This window comes from Protopterus annectens, chromosome 2.part0 (assembly GCF_019279795.1).
Source record: "Protopterus annectens isolate FY-2018-M chromosome 2.part0, PAN1.0, whole genome shotgun sequence".
Lineage (NCBI taxonomy): Eukaryota > Metazoa > Chordata > Ceratodontiformes > Protopteridae > Protopterus > Protopterus annectens.
The window spans coordinates 931,241,415-931,257,301 of record NC_056728.1 but is presented as its reverse complement, the minus strand read 5'-3'; the positions used below and the strand labels follow the sequence as shown (position 1 = coordinate 931,257,301).

Sequence of the window (15,887 nt, the reverse complement as noted above, 5' to 3'; positions counted from 1 at the left end):
GGTAGATTCGCATCTGAGTTTTGTAGTTCTGCTTCTGCAAAACAGACATGGTGACTGTTGGATTTCTACTACTTGATGAAACTGAAGAAGGGATATTAAAAAAAGTTAACAAAACAGTATTCAAATAATTTCCCAACTCTGCAGTGGCAAATGCAAGACAAGGGAGCCTTTTCATTGTTAGTGAGGTATTCTATAAGTCATTTTTTCAGCTATACCTGATTTTGTAGAGCATCAGTTTTTGATTTTTTTCTTATTTTTGTTGTGTCCCTCTCTGTTTTTTTTTTTTTTTTTTTTCCTGGTAAATCACTGAGGGTTAGTCAGTCAGTGATGCCAGAATTTTTCATACTTTTTATTCATTAGATGATATATGTTGATGCAAAACTTGTTTTATTATTTTTTAAGTGAATTAGAGTAATATTTACAAATTGTTTGTTTTTGCTGGGCTTTTGTCCCCATATTATTTTTGGCTTTGTCCAGAATTTTTGAGCTAAGAACTTGAGATTTATTTTGGTCTGTTCTTTATGAAATGTGTGGCTTTCTGGAAAATTGTTGTGGATTGCAGTCATTAAATAATGTGAGAAAATAATATAAAGGAATCAGTAAAAATGGCTTGGAGAAAATTTTCAATATCATTCCAAAATTTCTTAATGTGTGAACAATCATAAAAGATGTGAGACCAATCGGCCTTGCATTTTAAAGAGCATCTCCAACATGTTACCTGCTCTGAGGAGTTAAATTTAGCAGTCTTACTAGGTGTGTAAAAACCTCTATGCAAAAATTTCCAGGAGAAAACTTTCCACATTTGTAAGTTAGAGGTTAATTTAAGAGAATGTAAAATATTTGATTTATTCGTAGAAGTTAGGGACAATGTGCAGTCTTTAGTAACAAAATCCCAAAACCTCTGATTAGGAGTAGTCTTATAAGTAATAATCATTTATAAATTTTTCCAATTCAATTCACCATGTAGTATTTCATTCATAAGAGTTATGCATTTAGGTGGAGAGTTAAAGGAAGAACTCTGTATTGTTCTGCACAAATCTTTAGTGAATGGAAACAGACTATTGAGAACTAGCCAGTCTGATGATGGTAGATTATATTCTTTGAACAGAATTTGTGCATCTATGGTAACTAAATTCTTTGTGCAGTGAAACCAGCATGTAAATTTTTTCCTTTCCCAATAGCTGAGTGTATCTAGACTAATATTATCAAAAACGTTTTTTATAGCTTTAAAGGGGAATAAAAGCTGGATCCATATTTTAATGTCAATATTGTTATTTACAAAGCTTCTAAAGGAATTATAGCTGTGATTTAAGTAATCTAGATTAGTACATTTAATAGTATTATACTGCATATTAATACAAAGTACATACCAAAGTTTGTTACTTAATTTGCTTAATTGTAATTTTTTTATTAGTTTATTTTCATTTAGGATAATACTTGCATGTAGTTTTTTCTAAGCCAAAGAATATTTGGGATTTATCCAATTTAATATTGTTTTTAGGTCCTTATATTTTCTTGAAGAGTCTCAAGAACCATAAAGTACGAATGGTCAACATACTCCATAACATGATTTGCTAAAGCATTGATTTTCATGCACTTCTTTATATCACTCATGGCGTAAAATCTGTTCTTCAAATTTTCTGTTGGCTTTACCTACATAAAAAGCTGAACAGTTTTGGAAAGTTTCTTCTTGCTTATTCCATCTTTATTGCAGAATAATAATAATAATAATCAGATTTTTCTTATTCTTGAAGACAAATTTAGGTGTTTCACCTACAATAATTATTATATTTGTAGGTGAAACACCTACATTTGTCTTCAAGAATAAGAAAAATCTGAAAAGAATAAGCAAGAAGAAGATTATCTCCAAAAAAGGTACTTGTATATGTGACCATTGCAAAGCATGTAGTTGTATCAACACAACAAACTGTTTTCTTCATCCAGTTCATGGAAGGTCTTATAGTTTTAACAGGTATGCTGACTGTAACATCAAGAATCTTATATACTAGCAGCTTGCCAAAACTGTTCAGCTTTTTATGTAGGTAAAACCAACAGAAAATTTAAAAAAGAATTTTACACCACAAGTGATATAAAGAACTGTGTGAAAATCAGTGCTCTAGCAAATCATGTTATGGAGTATGTTGGCCATTCTTTTAACTTTATGGTTCTTGAGACTCAAGAAAATATAAGGGAAGGTGATATGCACAATAAAACAGAGATCAACGAAGTAAAATGGATAGCGGATTTGCGGGCTGATCAAAAGCCCAGTTTGAATGCAGTATTTCTGATAAAACCTGTGCTAAAGGGGCGGCGCCCCTGCTGACTAGCACTGAATAGTCAGAAAGAAGGAGTTGTCCCATTCGTAAGCTTCTGATTGGTTGATTGTCGTACTTAAACAATTTGCTGAAGCAGAACTCACTGAGGATCTGAAGAAGGCTATTAAGCTGAAAGCACTTATCCACTTTCTCAGCTGAAGCTGCATCTTATTTTTCTTTTGTTTTTATGGTTCTCAAGTTGTTTTATTAAAAGGATTTTAGCTCTGTGGTGGTCCGTTTTTTTGTTTGCTGTGTTTTTCCTACGTTTTCCTAAGGACTATTAGTGATACGCAGAGGCTTACTCTTATCTTTGGTAGGACTGAACCTAAGCTCCCAAGTATTCTAAGTTGAAATGCCTTCTGTGTTTTTATTTATCTGCAACATAACTTATGTGAAAGTTCCACAGTCATGGCATAGACAAATAAAAATATACAAAGTTTATACTGATTCTGTTAACTGAATTATAGTTACTTCTGGCACACATAGCAAGGCAAGAAATCAGGCACATCTACATTTTTACAGTGTACTAGGGATACATCTCTCTCATACAGCTATTTTATTTATTTCATTTTACATTTGTTGACCGGGCTCGTCCAGCTGGATATATGTCAATTTTCAGCAGAGGCCTGGGGAGAAAAGCTCCTCGAAAACACAGTAAAATTTATATAAAATGACAGTTTTTACAGATGCAGGTACAATACATATTTAAACAATTCTTTACATGACAGTTTTTACAGATGTGGGTACATTAAATATATAAGCAATTATTTTCACTTCAGTACATTTCTGCTTACTGAATCGTATTACATATCATATTTGGTTACTTATAGGAAGATATTGATAAAGACATTCGATTAATATATAAAAACCCATTTTCTTTATGGTTATCAGAAAGCAACTAGTATATACAGATGAAGTGACAGGTGTCTTGCGATAAATGGGGTAATTAGTCTGGGTTTACACATGGACATAACCAATGGGATTTAAGGTAGAGTTTCAGTTTGTTTTTAAGTAGTGTTGTTGAGTTGAGAAAAGGGAGGTCAGGTGACTGAGGAGTGAGTTCCAAGTTTTGCCCACGGTATTAGAGAACAGAGAGTCACCAGCCATATTGTTGGTTTTACCTATTTGTACTAATATTTTATTAGATGAGCGTAGGGTTTTAAGGTTATAGTAGGGGGTGATAAGGTTGGTAAGAATTGGCGTATTAGTAGGCTGATACAGGATCTTGTGGGCAACTGTTAATTGGTTAAATAGTAGTAGCTATGTAGGGGTGAATCCATTACTACCATAAGGGTTTCAATTTTATAGCTTGTACCTGCCAACAGGGACATTTTCACATTTGTGCCTCTCCCCCAGGGTTACAGATTTACTGATATGCAAGTTTCTAGTGCGATGATTTTAGACCCTCTGTTATGATTTTAGATTGCTGAGAGGTTGAGAGATATGAGGAGGAGCTAATGACATGCAAAACATACATACATATTAGTATTACGCTGCTGAGTAGGACACTGCAATGCTTACAAATATATCAAATCCTGCAGTGCCAGAATACCAGAAAATGTACCTTGACATAGAACACCAAACTGTTTTCATTAATACTGTTTATTATATGTTGCATTAATTGCATTAATAAATAATTCTGAAAATATTGCTGTTCTCATATTATTCTCTTTACTAAAACTATTTGCATCTCCCTAGAGTGTGCCCTTCATTTTACTGTTGCAGTCAACCGCCACTTTGCACCGCCCCCCAATCTGTGCAACTGATGAAGGCTTTAGTGTACTCACACCCTACCCTGTCTGGGATTGTGGATGTCTGATGCACAGTCTGGCCAGACCATACAGTGCCCTGTGTAGCGTGGTATATTGCTGCATGCATTATATTATGTGTCATAGCCTGTAGATGTGGACTGGATGCTACCACTTTACCAGTCCTGAAATGTATTGTCATCTCTGCCTTAGCTACGCCTCCACTGCTGCATTGTCTTTTTCTGTTATTCCTCCCTGCTCTTCTATACAAGGTGTTATCTGGCTTGGTAGTCTGTTTTTGCAGGATCTTGTTTCATAGCATGGCACACACTATATTTTGTTGGATATCTCAGGACTCTAGTTTGTTCTGCTGTAAGTGTCCAGACACTAGAATCTACCCTTCAGCAGTCCAAAGATACATTCCACTATGTTTCTGATTTCAGCATGGGCTGTATTGTATGTCATATCCTGCATGGAATGGAGTGGGTTTTGAACTGGGGGTCATCATGCATGGCTTAAGTGCCTATCCATATCCAGCATCATTTGCAGCTCTTGAGAAACAGCATTATATGTGACCTGCTCTCAACCATGCATGTTAGCTGTATGTGTAGCCTATTCCGTCTGACATGTATGGGTACCTACCAACCAGGTCACACTGGGAATGTCCCCTCTCATGAAATATTGATATGGGACAGATGTATGCCAAATGTGTCAGTCATGTTGACTGCTCATATAGTGCACAGACACAGTATAGATAATGCCCAAGGCATTACAATCCACCCCCAGCCCTTCCTATGTATGTATCCATACATGGTGTAACCTTAATAACAATGTTCCTTGAGGACCAAATATGCTCCTTTACATAATGTAGCATTGTACCATGCAGTTGGTTAAGTATTCACAAGGTAGATGCCTGTGTAGTAACTAATTTGAGGTTTACCATCAAATTGTGATGACAGTGGGAAGAATGGATCTGAAATGAAAGAGATCAGGTGGACATATATAATTTATACATGTATATTTAGCTTATATATTTTCCAGAAAAATTGGCTTCATTAGGTTTTATTGTTGCATCAAGGAGCTGTTATCTTACATAATGAGACACTTTGACTTGCTTATCTACTCCCTTGGATGCAGGCTAAGGGTTTGGGCGGTGTATAGTTATGGTGTTAATGCCTTAGTGAATTTCCAGAAATTAGGTACTAGTACAGCTGTGCGGGGTACTCAGCATAGCACTAGATATATGAAAAAATTATTAGGGCAGTAAATTAGCCTGTTCTCCATCCCTTTGCTGAACACTAAGTTAGGCATGTCTTTTAACTATGGCTTCAGTACACAGTGGACTGGATTTAGTTAAATGTATGGATTTGTGAGACCTTTTAACAAGTCTAGAGCTACCTGTCTCTACACTTTGCCACTGCAGTACAGTGCCTATTTTCAAATTATTAAATTGTTTCTGTTAGGTGAAGCTCTGTTTTAACTTTATCTTCACAGAAAGTGTACTCTGGGTTTATTTATTTATTTTGTTATACTTTTGTTTAATGGGATAGTGCACTGATCAATATTGACCAATTACAGGCTCAGTTCAAACTACACAGACACACACACACGCACACATTCTTGTGAGCAAGCAGAGTGCAATGTAGAATGGAGCAGACTGTAATGTAAAATATATACATTAGTTTCTGAAGTGCTTTAATGTTAAGAAAATATTTGTTTTTCAGTTTTTAAACACTTATTAAATCGTCACTTAAGACATAGGCAAACATACATAAACAGAAAAGAAAATAACCCATATTAATGTATTTCCATTTACATAGATTATACATTACATATCTTTCTTTTTTTGTAATTGTCATCAGTCCAGCGTTGTATAAATTGCTAAATTCCTCCCTTTTCTTAAACCTCATTCCTTCTTCTCCTTAATATTATTTGGCATGTATTGCTCCCAAAATTTCCATTTACTTATATGTAATTTGCTCCTTCCCTTTTCTAAAGATTCCCCTTCCAGTTATTGTACCTATTTTAATAATAATCAATACTTCAAATACATTTTCTAGTAATTTCTTTTTTGACAGCCAACAGAAATAAATTTAATAAGGCCTTAATATGCATTGGCCATTCAGATCCTGTGTCCCAACCCCAAAGAACCATGTCCTTAGTTACACCCATTTGCTCACCAAGTATTTCTGACAGTACTCTGTAAGGAATTCTAAAAACATGCCAATGCTTTGCACTCCTAAAGCATATGTTCCCAGTTATTTCTTTCTTCCTCATCACACTTCCAGCATTTACTATCTACCTGTGGAAAACGTCTTTGAAGTCTGTTTGGGGCATACCTCTCAACTGTCCATGATTTTGACTGAAATTTTAGCTGTGTCCCTCTTAATCCCACTTAAAAGTGGTGACTTTTTGAGAAAAGGTGGTGAATTACACAAAATAAATAATGACAATAATTAGAGTTACAGACTCTTTTACTTTAGAAAAATGCATATTCACTCATGTTCTGTTATTTTGTCAATGTCTCAAGTTAATAATACTAATATATGGAAAGTGTTCCTGATTCTGTTGGGATTTGCCCCTTTTTGGTTGAAAGCTATGGCTTGGGGTATAAAAATACCTATACAAAGAATACCAAGAAAAGGTACTAATCCTTCTGGACTTTTTTGCTAACTTGGCAGAAATACATATGTCCTCCCATTGTTGTATTATAAATTGCTTTTTCAGTCTATTTTCCCAATCTTTTGTAACCTCTTCTGACTGATTCTTATACTTATCATTCAATATTTTATGTGCCCTACTAATTATCCCTTTTTAACAGCAGCTTCTAAAAAACTCTACCAGAGCAGGTCTTTTAATTAAGATTCCTCTATAATTTTCTGTTTGCCTATACTCTGTTATTAATCCCTGGTGGGGAATTCAGTTTCTGTTTTTCGGTCCAGATGTCTTCTTGGCCTCCCAATACCTTGGTTCCTTTCCAGGAAATTCCATCCTCATCTTGCCTATTTTCTGTACCCCTACTTCCCATTATCCCTATTGGCAAAATCTCTTTACTCCATTCTCGTATTGGCTTAGTTCTTAGAATACGTTCTTCTACTTTATAAATACAATATTCTATATGTGTGTTGCTCTACTTAAGGATCTGCATCCAAAATCCTACTCTTTCTCTATTTCTTGAACATCCCTCTGCTTCATCATCTTCCCTTTCCATTTTGAATTATAACCTTCTGCTTGCGTTATGCATATGAGTCTCTCCTCTGTGGCTGTAAAATATCCCTACAAATCAGGTATTCCTAAACCATCTTGTTCTGGTGGAATGATCAGTTTATCCCACTTAACTATTTCCCTCTTCCCCTTCCAGATAAATTAATTCAACTCTTTAGTAATTACTGTCCACAACTTCTCCTCTGGCTGTTAAAAATATTCCTGGCCCATATAAAAAAAACTGAATGTACTGAAAGCATTTTCACTACTTGTATCTTACTTATCCATACCTATAAATAAGATCTTCCAATTTCTTGTTTTTTTTTTTTTTAATTATCTTTTGGTTAGTCTGATCCTACATATCCTTAGCCACCATAACAGAATCCTTTTTAATTCATGCTCCTAAGTACAGCTTATCATGTCCCTATATATATATATATATATATATATATATATATATATATATATATATTTATATATATTGCTGAATCAAACCATGGGTGAGTAGATAATTTATGGCTGTTGTCTTAGTTTTATCTTCATTAATTCTATGTACCAAAAAGGCTTGAAACCATCTCAAAGTGTTACACAACAGTGAGCTGTCCTTTTCTGTATTTTTCAGGTACAAAATATCATCTGCAATTAAAGCCAACTTTTCTTGATTACCATACCAGTTGTGTCCTTGTATTTCTGAGTCGCTTATTTTCTTTGACAATGGCTGTATGTATAAAACATATAACAAAAGGGAAATAGGACACCCCTTCCTGGTTCCTCTGTTCAAACACAACTTAGAGAGGAGCTGTCCCACTTTAATTCTGGGTCTATATTAGAAGACTGAACGTTTAGATGATCCAACACCTAAACATCGATCTTCTAATATCGAAAGCAAAAAAAACGATGAATGGCCAATTTAACACAGGGAAAGATTTCCCTTGGCCGTTTTCCAGAGTTTGCTATTTCCCTACTGTTGAGCGATCTCGGAGTTGGTATATTTAGTTACGGGGTGTGTGGGGAGTACAGCCCCCCCATGTCAGGGGGGGTGTAGGGGGCGAAGCCCCCCACTTAATTTAGATGTAAAGTAATGTTTTTTTTGTTGTGGCTGAGGGATGTGTTTCCCTGGGACGTTCGACATTTTGCTGTTCGATATTAGAAGATCGATGTTTAGGTGTTCGATCACCTAAACATTCGGTCTTTTAATATAGACCCTTTAATTCTTGCCTTCAGTCCTTCATATATCCTCCTAATTATCTTTATTATTTTATGAGGGAATGCAAATACTTCCCTTGCCCTACTCATAAAATCCCAGCTTACTCTGTTGAATGCTTTCTCTGTATCAAGACACACTCACGACATATTTTCTTACATTCTGTTTTCCTGTGGATCATCATTATTCTGTTAATGTTGTCAAATGTTTGCCTCTCTACCACAAAAACCACACTGATCTATATAGATCAAATTTGTTTTGCTATTCCTTTAGCTAGTAAAGACATAAACACTTTGTGATCGTGGTTTAAAATTGAAAAGGGTCTGTATGAAGATGGGTGTAATAGGTCTTTGCCATCTTTAGGTAATACAGTTACCACAGCTTACTTCCAAGATGTTGTTGCTTTCCATCTTTTTAAAATACTTTTAAAATCTTCCAAATCATTCTCACTTTCTTGCCTCCTACTTCCAGACTTCCACAGGAATAGCATCTGTTCCTAGAGACTTTCCTGAAGATTCATTATACATCAGCATTTTTATCTCATAATCTCCTATTCTAACTGCTAGCTGTTTAGCCTCATTACATCTAACCTTGGCATATTTAAGTCTTCCAGAAATATTTCCATTTGTGCATTTTCTTGATTTCCACATTGATCTGCTTTATACAGATGTTCATAAAATGTCTGAAATATATCTAATCACATCTGTAAGATCTCTAGTTATTTTTCTTGTATAGGTCCCCTAAGTTTGTTGATAACCCTTTCTACTTTTTGTTGCTATGCCATTATGCTAAACGTTTTTGCCCTCTGGAGTTATTATCAAAAAATAGTTGCTTAAAAGCAATCTTACTAAACTCATGCATATTATTCAGATTTTTTTCTCAGTTTCTGTTTAGCACTTGGCATTTACGCCTCCTCTTGTTCTGTGTGATTCCTCTACAGTACTTTAACCTTTGTCAACTCCTCTAAGTAATTCCTATTAATTCTTATCCATGTCTCTTTCTCTTTTATTTATTTCTATTCTAATTTTAAACTGCATTTTCATTTATCCCAGTCACTAGCTATAACCTCTGAAAATATTTCTGTTTTCAATAATAACTCTTGAATAATTTCCACTACCAGTTCCTTAAATTCTTCTCTTTTTAACAGATAGGTAGAAAAGCACCAGCATCTCATTTTTATTTCATTACCCTGCATTTCTGTCTTGCTTTTTATCAGTGCATGATCTGAAATAGTTATTGGACACATGTCAAAGCTGTCTGTTAAATGCACATATTCCTTTGAACTATAATTTCTGTCTAGTCTAGCTCAGTTATTATACCTTGGGAAGTAAACTATAAATTCTGTCCGAGTTCGTACTACTGAATTCACATTTTCCTTACCATATACTTTCATAAATTTCTTTGGACATCTACAGTATTTTGTTTTATTTTCCCTTTTAGGTCCCCCAGGTAATACATACTATTGCAAATCAAGTTCCATTCCCCACCTATAAGCAATATTTCCCCCAAATTGATGTCTGCACCCACAGGTTTTACTTAACCTAAAATTAAAATCAGCTTTGCTAAAGCACATGCTAGAGTCTGTGTTCCCAGTTACCCTGACTGCTGCCTGTACTTTTCTGCTATTTCCCTGTCAGATGTGAACAGTAGTATGCTTTAAGAAAATATTAACATTTAGCCCTAGGAAAAAGTACACAAGTATAGTTTTTTTTAGATATAACAGTAAATAGGAATGTTTTGGGTAATATAGACACCACTATTTACAAGAAATCATGTTAGAATACTACTACTCTATATAAAAGTAATATGAACCCAGACATGTGCCCAGGAATGCTATAAGTAACCAGTTTCTGAGGGCTATGCGGTTGCATAATAATGACAAGTTGGGTGAAGTCTTTCAGAAAATGAAAGCTGATTTTCTGTTAAGCTTAATCTGGAATGTTCTCCCCAGCGACCTTTCCGCTCTTCCTTCTCTATCACTCTTCAAAAATAAACTAAAACTCTACCTTAGAACACACTGGTTGTGCCCCTGTACTAAACCTGACTAGGCTTCTATCCACCTGATTAAACTTAGCTCTGCCTATCACTCACTACTCATAAACGAATACATATTATTTTACCTATAAATATAGATTTCCTCCTAAACTACGCTGTGCCCAGTCACTCTATACACTTCCTACTGAAGAATATTTTTTTTTTCTTTTACATTATACTTGTATATAATTAACCTGTCTCCTCTTTTGACCTTAGTCTTTCTGTTTATCTATATTTTATACCTGCATATTGCATAGTATAAGCATTCTTGCACTACAAGTTTTTTTTTTGTCCTCACAGTGTTTTATGTTGTAACCTGTAATATTCATATTTTTCAATTAATGCTGCTATTTAGTCATTTCTTTTTCTTTTATTTTTCTCTTGATGTACCTGAAATCTGCTTGTTTAATATGAATATTTTTATGTAGTCTTATTTTGTATATTGATTACTAAGTTTTTTCATTTATCTGTATTGGAGCTCATCTCCCCGAGCCTCTACTGAAAATGGACATATATCCAGCTAGACTAGCCCGGTCAATAAATGTAAAATAAAATAAATAAATAAAGATGCTACTCAATAAAACAGATTGATGAATGCATAGACAAAACACAGTCTAAAAGAAGTACGATAGGGAAACCATTTTTTTTCTGACAATAACAGATAAGCAGTGACTAGGGAGAGTAATAAACCTAGAGTCTTAAGATATTCTAGTGATGTTAATATTATATGTGCTATAGTAAAATAGAAATACTCCTGACAAATGAAAAGGTTAAGGAAGCAGTAGGATGGTAGCATACCTAAGTTTTCCTTTAAAAATAATCTATCGTTGCAATGACATTATTGTGTTCTAATATCTTTCTCTAAGCTGCCGATTGGTCTTTCCAACAAAGAAAGCTGCACATCAGCAGCAGCTAGCATAATCTACAATATTCGTACTTCTGCAGTCTGTATAAAAATCAAACCTAATACCATAACCTGAAGTGTTAGTTGATATAAATCTGCAAGCATTACATCTATGACATGGGAAGGTGCCTTTATGTTCTGATAATAAGTGTGTATTGACTAATTCTTTTTTATAACAAAGACAAAGGAAGGTGAATAATGCTTTAGCCAAACATATTGTTCAGCAAGGCACCGAATACTACTTTAAATTCTTAATTTTAGAGCTGATTCATGAAAATATTAGAGGAGGGGATGCCTGTAATATAACAGAGAAATGCGAGTTGTAATGAGTAATAGAACTGCAAGCAGATAAACATCCAGGGCTTAACGAGCTTGTATCTCGTTGACCTATACCTATACTCAAGTCACGCCCACTTCCTCATTGACGGATAGTTTCTATGTGTGAATATGTAGGAGTTCTCGATCCTCTATTTTTGATTGGCTATGCCACCTGTATGATGTGAATTCTAAGATGTATTTGATTTATTGGACAAGTTCCTCATTGACTGACAGTTTCTATGAATGAACGTATGGGAGTTTCTGATTCTTTGCATCTGTTTGGAAATGCTACTTGTATGATGTGAATTATAAAATGTATTTGATTGGTTGGGCAAGACATAATGTGGCTTTTAAAAGTGAACATTTTTTTTTCTTTTAACATGGTCTGATGAAGTGGTACACAACCATGAAAGCGCTTACCTACTCTTGTTTTATGATGTTTGGCTTTTTATTTATTTATTAAATTAGTTCTTCATTTTAGTCGTGGAGTACAAAGTTTTCTTTTATCTTGTAATTAGAACTGAAATTAAGCTGTTGATCAGTAAACAGTCATCTTTGGACTTTTTTACTGTGTGTACTGGAACTAGTTTTTGATGAGTATTTTTAACCATGTGTGACACACAGTGGTCAAATTTCAACTGGTCTTCTGTGATGACACCCAGTAATTTTGTGTTGTGCTCTTGGCAGAGACAATAGTGAACAGTGTTGTTTTGGTAGAGCTGTGTTTTAGGGTAAATAACAGTAACTTAGGTGTAGTAGTAGTGAATTATTTTGCCATGTTTCAGTTGATAAAAAGGATTGTTCTTGGAGCAGAGCAGATTAGGGTCAAGTCATCAGCATATTGAACTAGAGTAGCGATTTTTTTTTTGTTGCAGTGTAGATACCGTTGTTGAATATGTTGAAAAGTATGAGGCCAAGTGCAGATGCTTGTGAGACACCACTAGTTACTAGTATGAAGGTGGACATATTTTTCCATTTCACTGTTTCTGCTCTGTTTGAGAGATAACTGTGGAACCATTGCAGTGAAGAGTTGGTGACCCCCTAAGGATGAGAGTTTGTGAGTTTCTGGTGGGAGATAATATCAAAACCTTTTGATAAGTCTAGGAGGATGGAGGAAACTAGGTTTCCAACTTTTCTGTGGGTGCTGAAGTATAAACAAAATTCTGCGATCAGGCTGGAAACTGAGTTAGGTTGAGGACAGAAGCTTGTTATTTAATAGATAGTTAAAAAGTTGCATATAAATACATCAATACTTTTATCTCACCAATTAAAATATTTAAAAAATACAGTCGGCCTATAGTTTCAAAGGTCTGCATTGGTTCTACCATTGTGCAGTGGAATAATGAACATTCCATAGCAAGGGGACTTTATTTTTAGATATGGATTGAGTTGTCAGAACTGAAACTGGATATGCATTTGCCTCATCTGCTATTGTAAGATATTTGCCAGGTAGATTGTCAAGGGCAGTTGTAGTAGGCTTTAAATTTTTGAGGTATTTTATGATGGTATCTGTGGGAACTGGTTGGAAGGAGAAATGTTGAAGGAGGTTATTTGACTGAGTACAGACATCGGGAACATGGTTAGTTGCCTGGTTAGTTACTGACTGTACTGTCTGTATAAGGTGGGTTTTGAATTGGTTGGCTATGGTGTCATTTTGTTTCTGTGTGTTTGGTGTTGGCTGTGCAGCTTGTCCTGGATTTAACATTTTATTGATTGAGGCCTAGAATAGTTTTGGCTGAGTAATGAGTTTTCATATCTCTGGTTGTTTTGTTAGATTTCTTAGTTGCCAGTATGCTAGTAAAGTGGTTATATTTTTTCCAGATCTTTCGTACTTTGTCTGTTTATTTCATGAGTTGTTTCGTTGCCAAGGATAACCATGGGGCAGGTTGGCTCCAAGTCTTTTTGTTCTGAAGGGAGCTAGTGTTTATAGAACACCAAGGAAGATTTTATTAAACTCAGAGACAGCATCATCTATTGCAGACCTGGGCATTGTATGGTTCCCGGGCCACATTCGACCCTTTGGCTGTCCCTGACGGGCCTGCAGAGCTGGATCCACAGGAGGCATAAACATTTAGTTTAATAATATATTAAAAAAACAAACTCCTTATACCGTGGTGGCAGCATCTTCTCCTTTAAAAAGAACCATGTGTGTGCCATTTCAATGAATGTGAGTTTCAAGGGCAGAGATGTTTACTGCTCTCATGCTAAGTCTGTTTTCATTGCAAGACTGTTTTGTTTGTTTAGCAAATGGCTATTAGTGTCTGTGCTATTTTATTTCAATATCTGTAATGATTGTAGAAGTAAATAAGAAAGCAGTATGTACACTGACAGGTCTGAACAGTGTTTATAAGTGGAGAGAAATAGCCAAGTAGTGGATGACTGGAATCGCTGGGGAGGGGACTGCTGACAAGAATGAGAAAAAAGAGGGAGGGAGGGAGAGGGGAGTAAATGGGCAGAGTTATGGGAGGTGGGAGGGGTGCATCATTGGTCCGGCCTTCCAAAATAGTCCAGTTTGTTATGTGGCCCTTTAGGAAAATTAATTGCCCACCCCTGATCTATGGGGAGAATCTTTAGTGACTTCTACTTAGGAGATATATTAGTAGAAGTGTCTTCATGAAAAGTTGTACATTTTCTTACCAGGATGTAACAATATGTTTTGGGGCTGTTGCTGTTGGTACCTTATGGTGTAGCTTGGTAAGTAATAACTTAAGTTGTCTGACAGAGTTCCATGGCATGATGATTTATTTGGAGAGGATGTTAGGATCCAGTCAAGGGTAGGTTGTCTGGCTGTGGCTTTGTTATATTGAGTTGATATGGTTATAAGTTGAGTAAACTTTTATATTATTGCTTGGATTTTCAGATTTAATTGTTTCATACACCATGTGTAAAAAGATGAGTTAGCCCCGTGTAAATATAATTTTACCGTCCTGATGATATATATCTTGAAGTCTTGTTGGTATGATGAGTACTTCACAGAACTGCACTTTGTATATCTCTTACATAATAAATAAAATATTTTCTTACTGACTGCTAAACATAATTTTCTGTTTATTACTGGCAATCTGAATAGTAAATACACACATATGTATCTGTTTTTACAAAGCACAGTAAAGTAAATTACATTTGTATTAGTTATGCAGCATGAAAAAAAATCATTCATCGACAATCAGCCTTTCTTTCTGAGTATAAATTGCACAGTGGGGAAACACTAACTGAATTTGTTTTCTTTGTTTATTAGAATCTATAGTGATGTTGCACCAGCAATCAGGAAATGGAGAGAAGCAGGAAACAGGGTGTACATTTATTCCTCAGGGAGTGTGGAGGCACAGAAATTACTTTTTCGGTATTCTACAGAAGGAAACTTGTTAGAGGTAAGTAGTTTGCTTTCCACAGATAAGCCTGTGTACTTCTGATAGTTTACATACAAAAATGCTCTGTATATATGGTTGTCTACCCTTGTTAGTGATTGCTGTAGTGTAACTGCCCAGATAGAGTATTTAACTCATTAACCCCGACTACTTTCTCATGGTGCCTCTGTGCTTACATCCAAGCGCGCCATGAGAAGATACTAATTGCAAGCTGTTACCCCCGAGTGCCTTCCACAAGCGGGTGAAACTGTAGTGCTGCAGATTTGTAGTTGAGCTTAATGTAAAACGCACTGAAATCGTAACTGAACTTGTAATTTACCTTGTATAGTTACGATTCAGTGTGGTTTTACATTAAGGTCACATTAAACTTTTAGTACAAATTCAGTTTAAAAGGGTCTTGATAAAGCAAGTGGTGGCAGCCAATCGGATTCTTGCAATCCAAGCTACCACTTGTGTAACATCTCCACCCCCAACCTAATTTTCTTTTGTTTTCCCCGCTCACTAATAGCATAACTCTTAACTTCCTTGTTGAAGAATCAGCGATGAAGACAAAAAAAATAAAGGCTTTTTAAACATTAGCTCTTTTTTTTTTTCACTTGGGGTGGTCGTACCCTAGGTTGGACTGTACTCGTAAATTAGTAACTTGGAAGAGATCCTGTCAACCGTTCCCATGAAAGTTGTTTTGCTGTTGTGACTATTTTAAAGGTTTGGAAGCTATTAGTCATGCCACTTGGGACATACAAGCAGTACTTGGTTGTGTTCACTTGCGTGTTATTTTCCCTGCATCATTCA

At 35.4% G+C, this 15,887-nt stretch overlaps 1 protein-coding gene across 6 annotated transcripts in view; it reads left to right on the top strand.

The window, feature by feature from the left end:
• Nucleotides 1-15,887, top strand: part of ENOPH1 (enolase-phosphatase 1) — a 661,653-nt gene that overhangs the window by 466,598 nt on the left and 179,168 nt on the right. For all 6 annotated transcript variants that reach the window (XM_044061192.1, XM_044061187.1, XM_044061190.1 and 3 more), the window contains one exon: nucleotides 14,966-15,098. In XM_044061192.1, coding sequence (XP_043917127.1) covers nucleotides 14,966-15,098 — 133 coding nt within the window. The remainder of the gene's footprint in view (nucleotides 1-14,965; nucleotides 15,099-15,887) is intronic.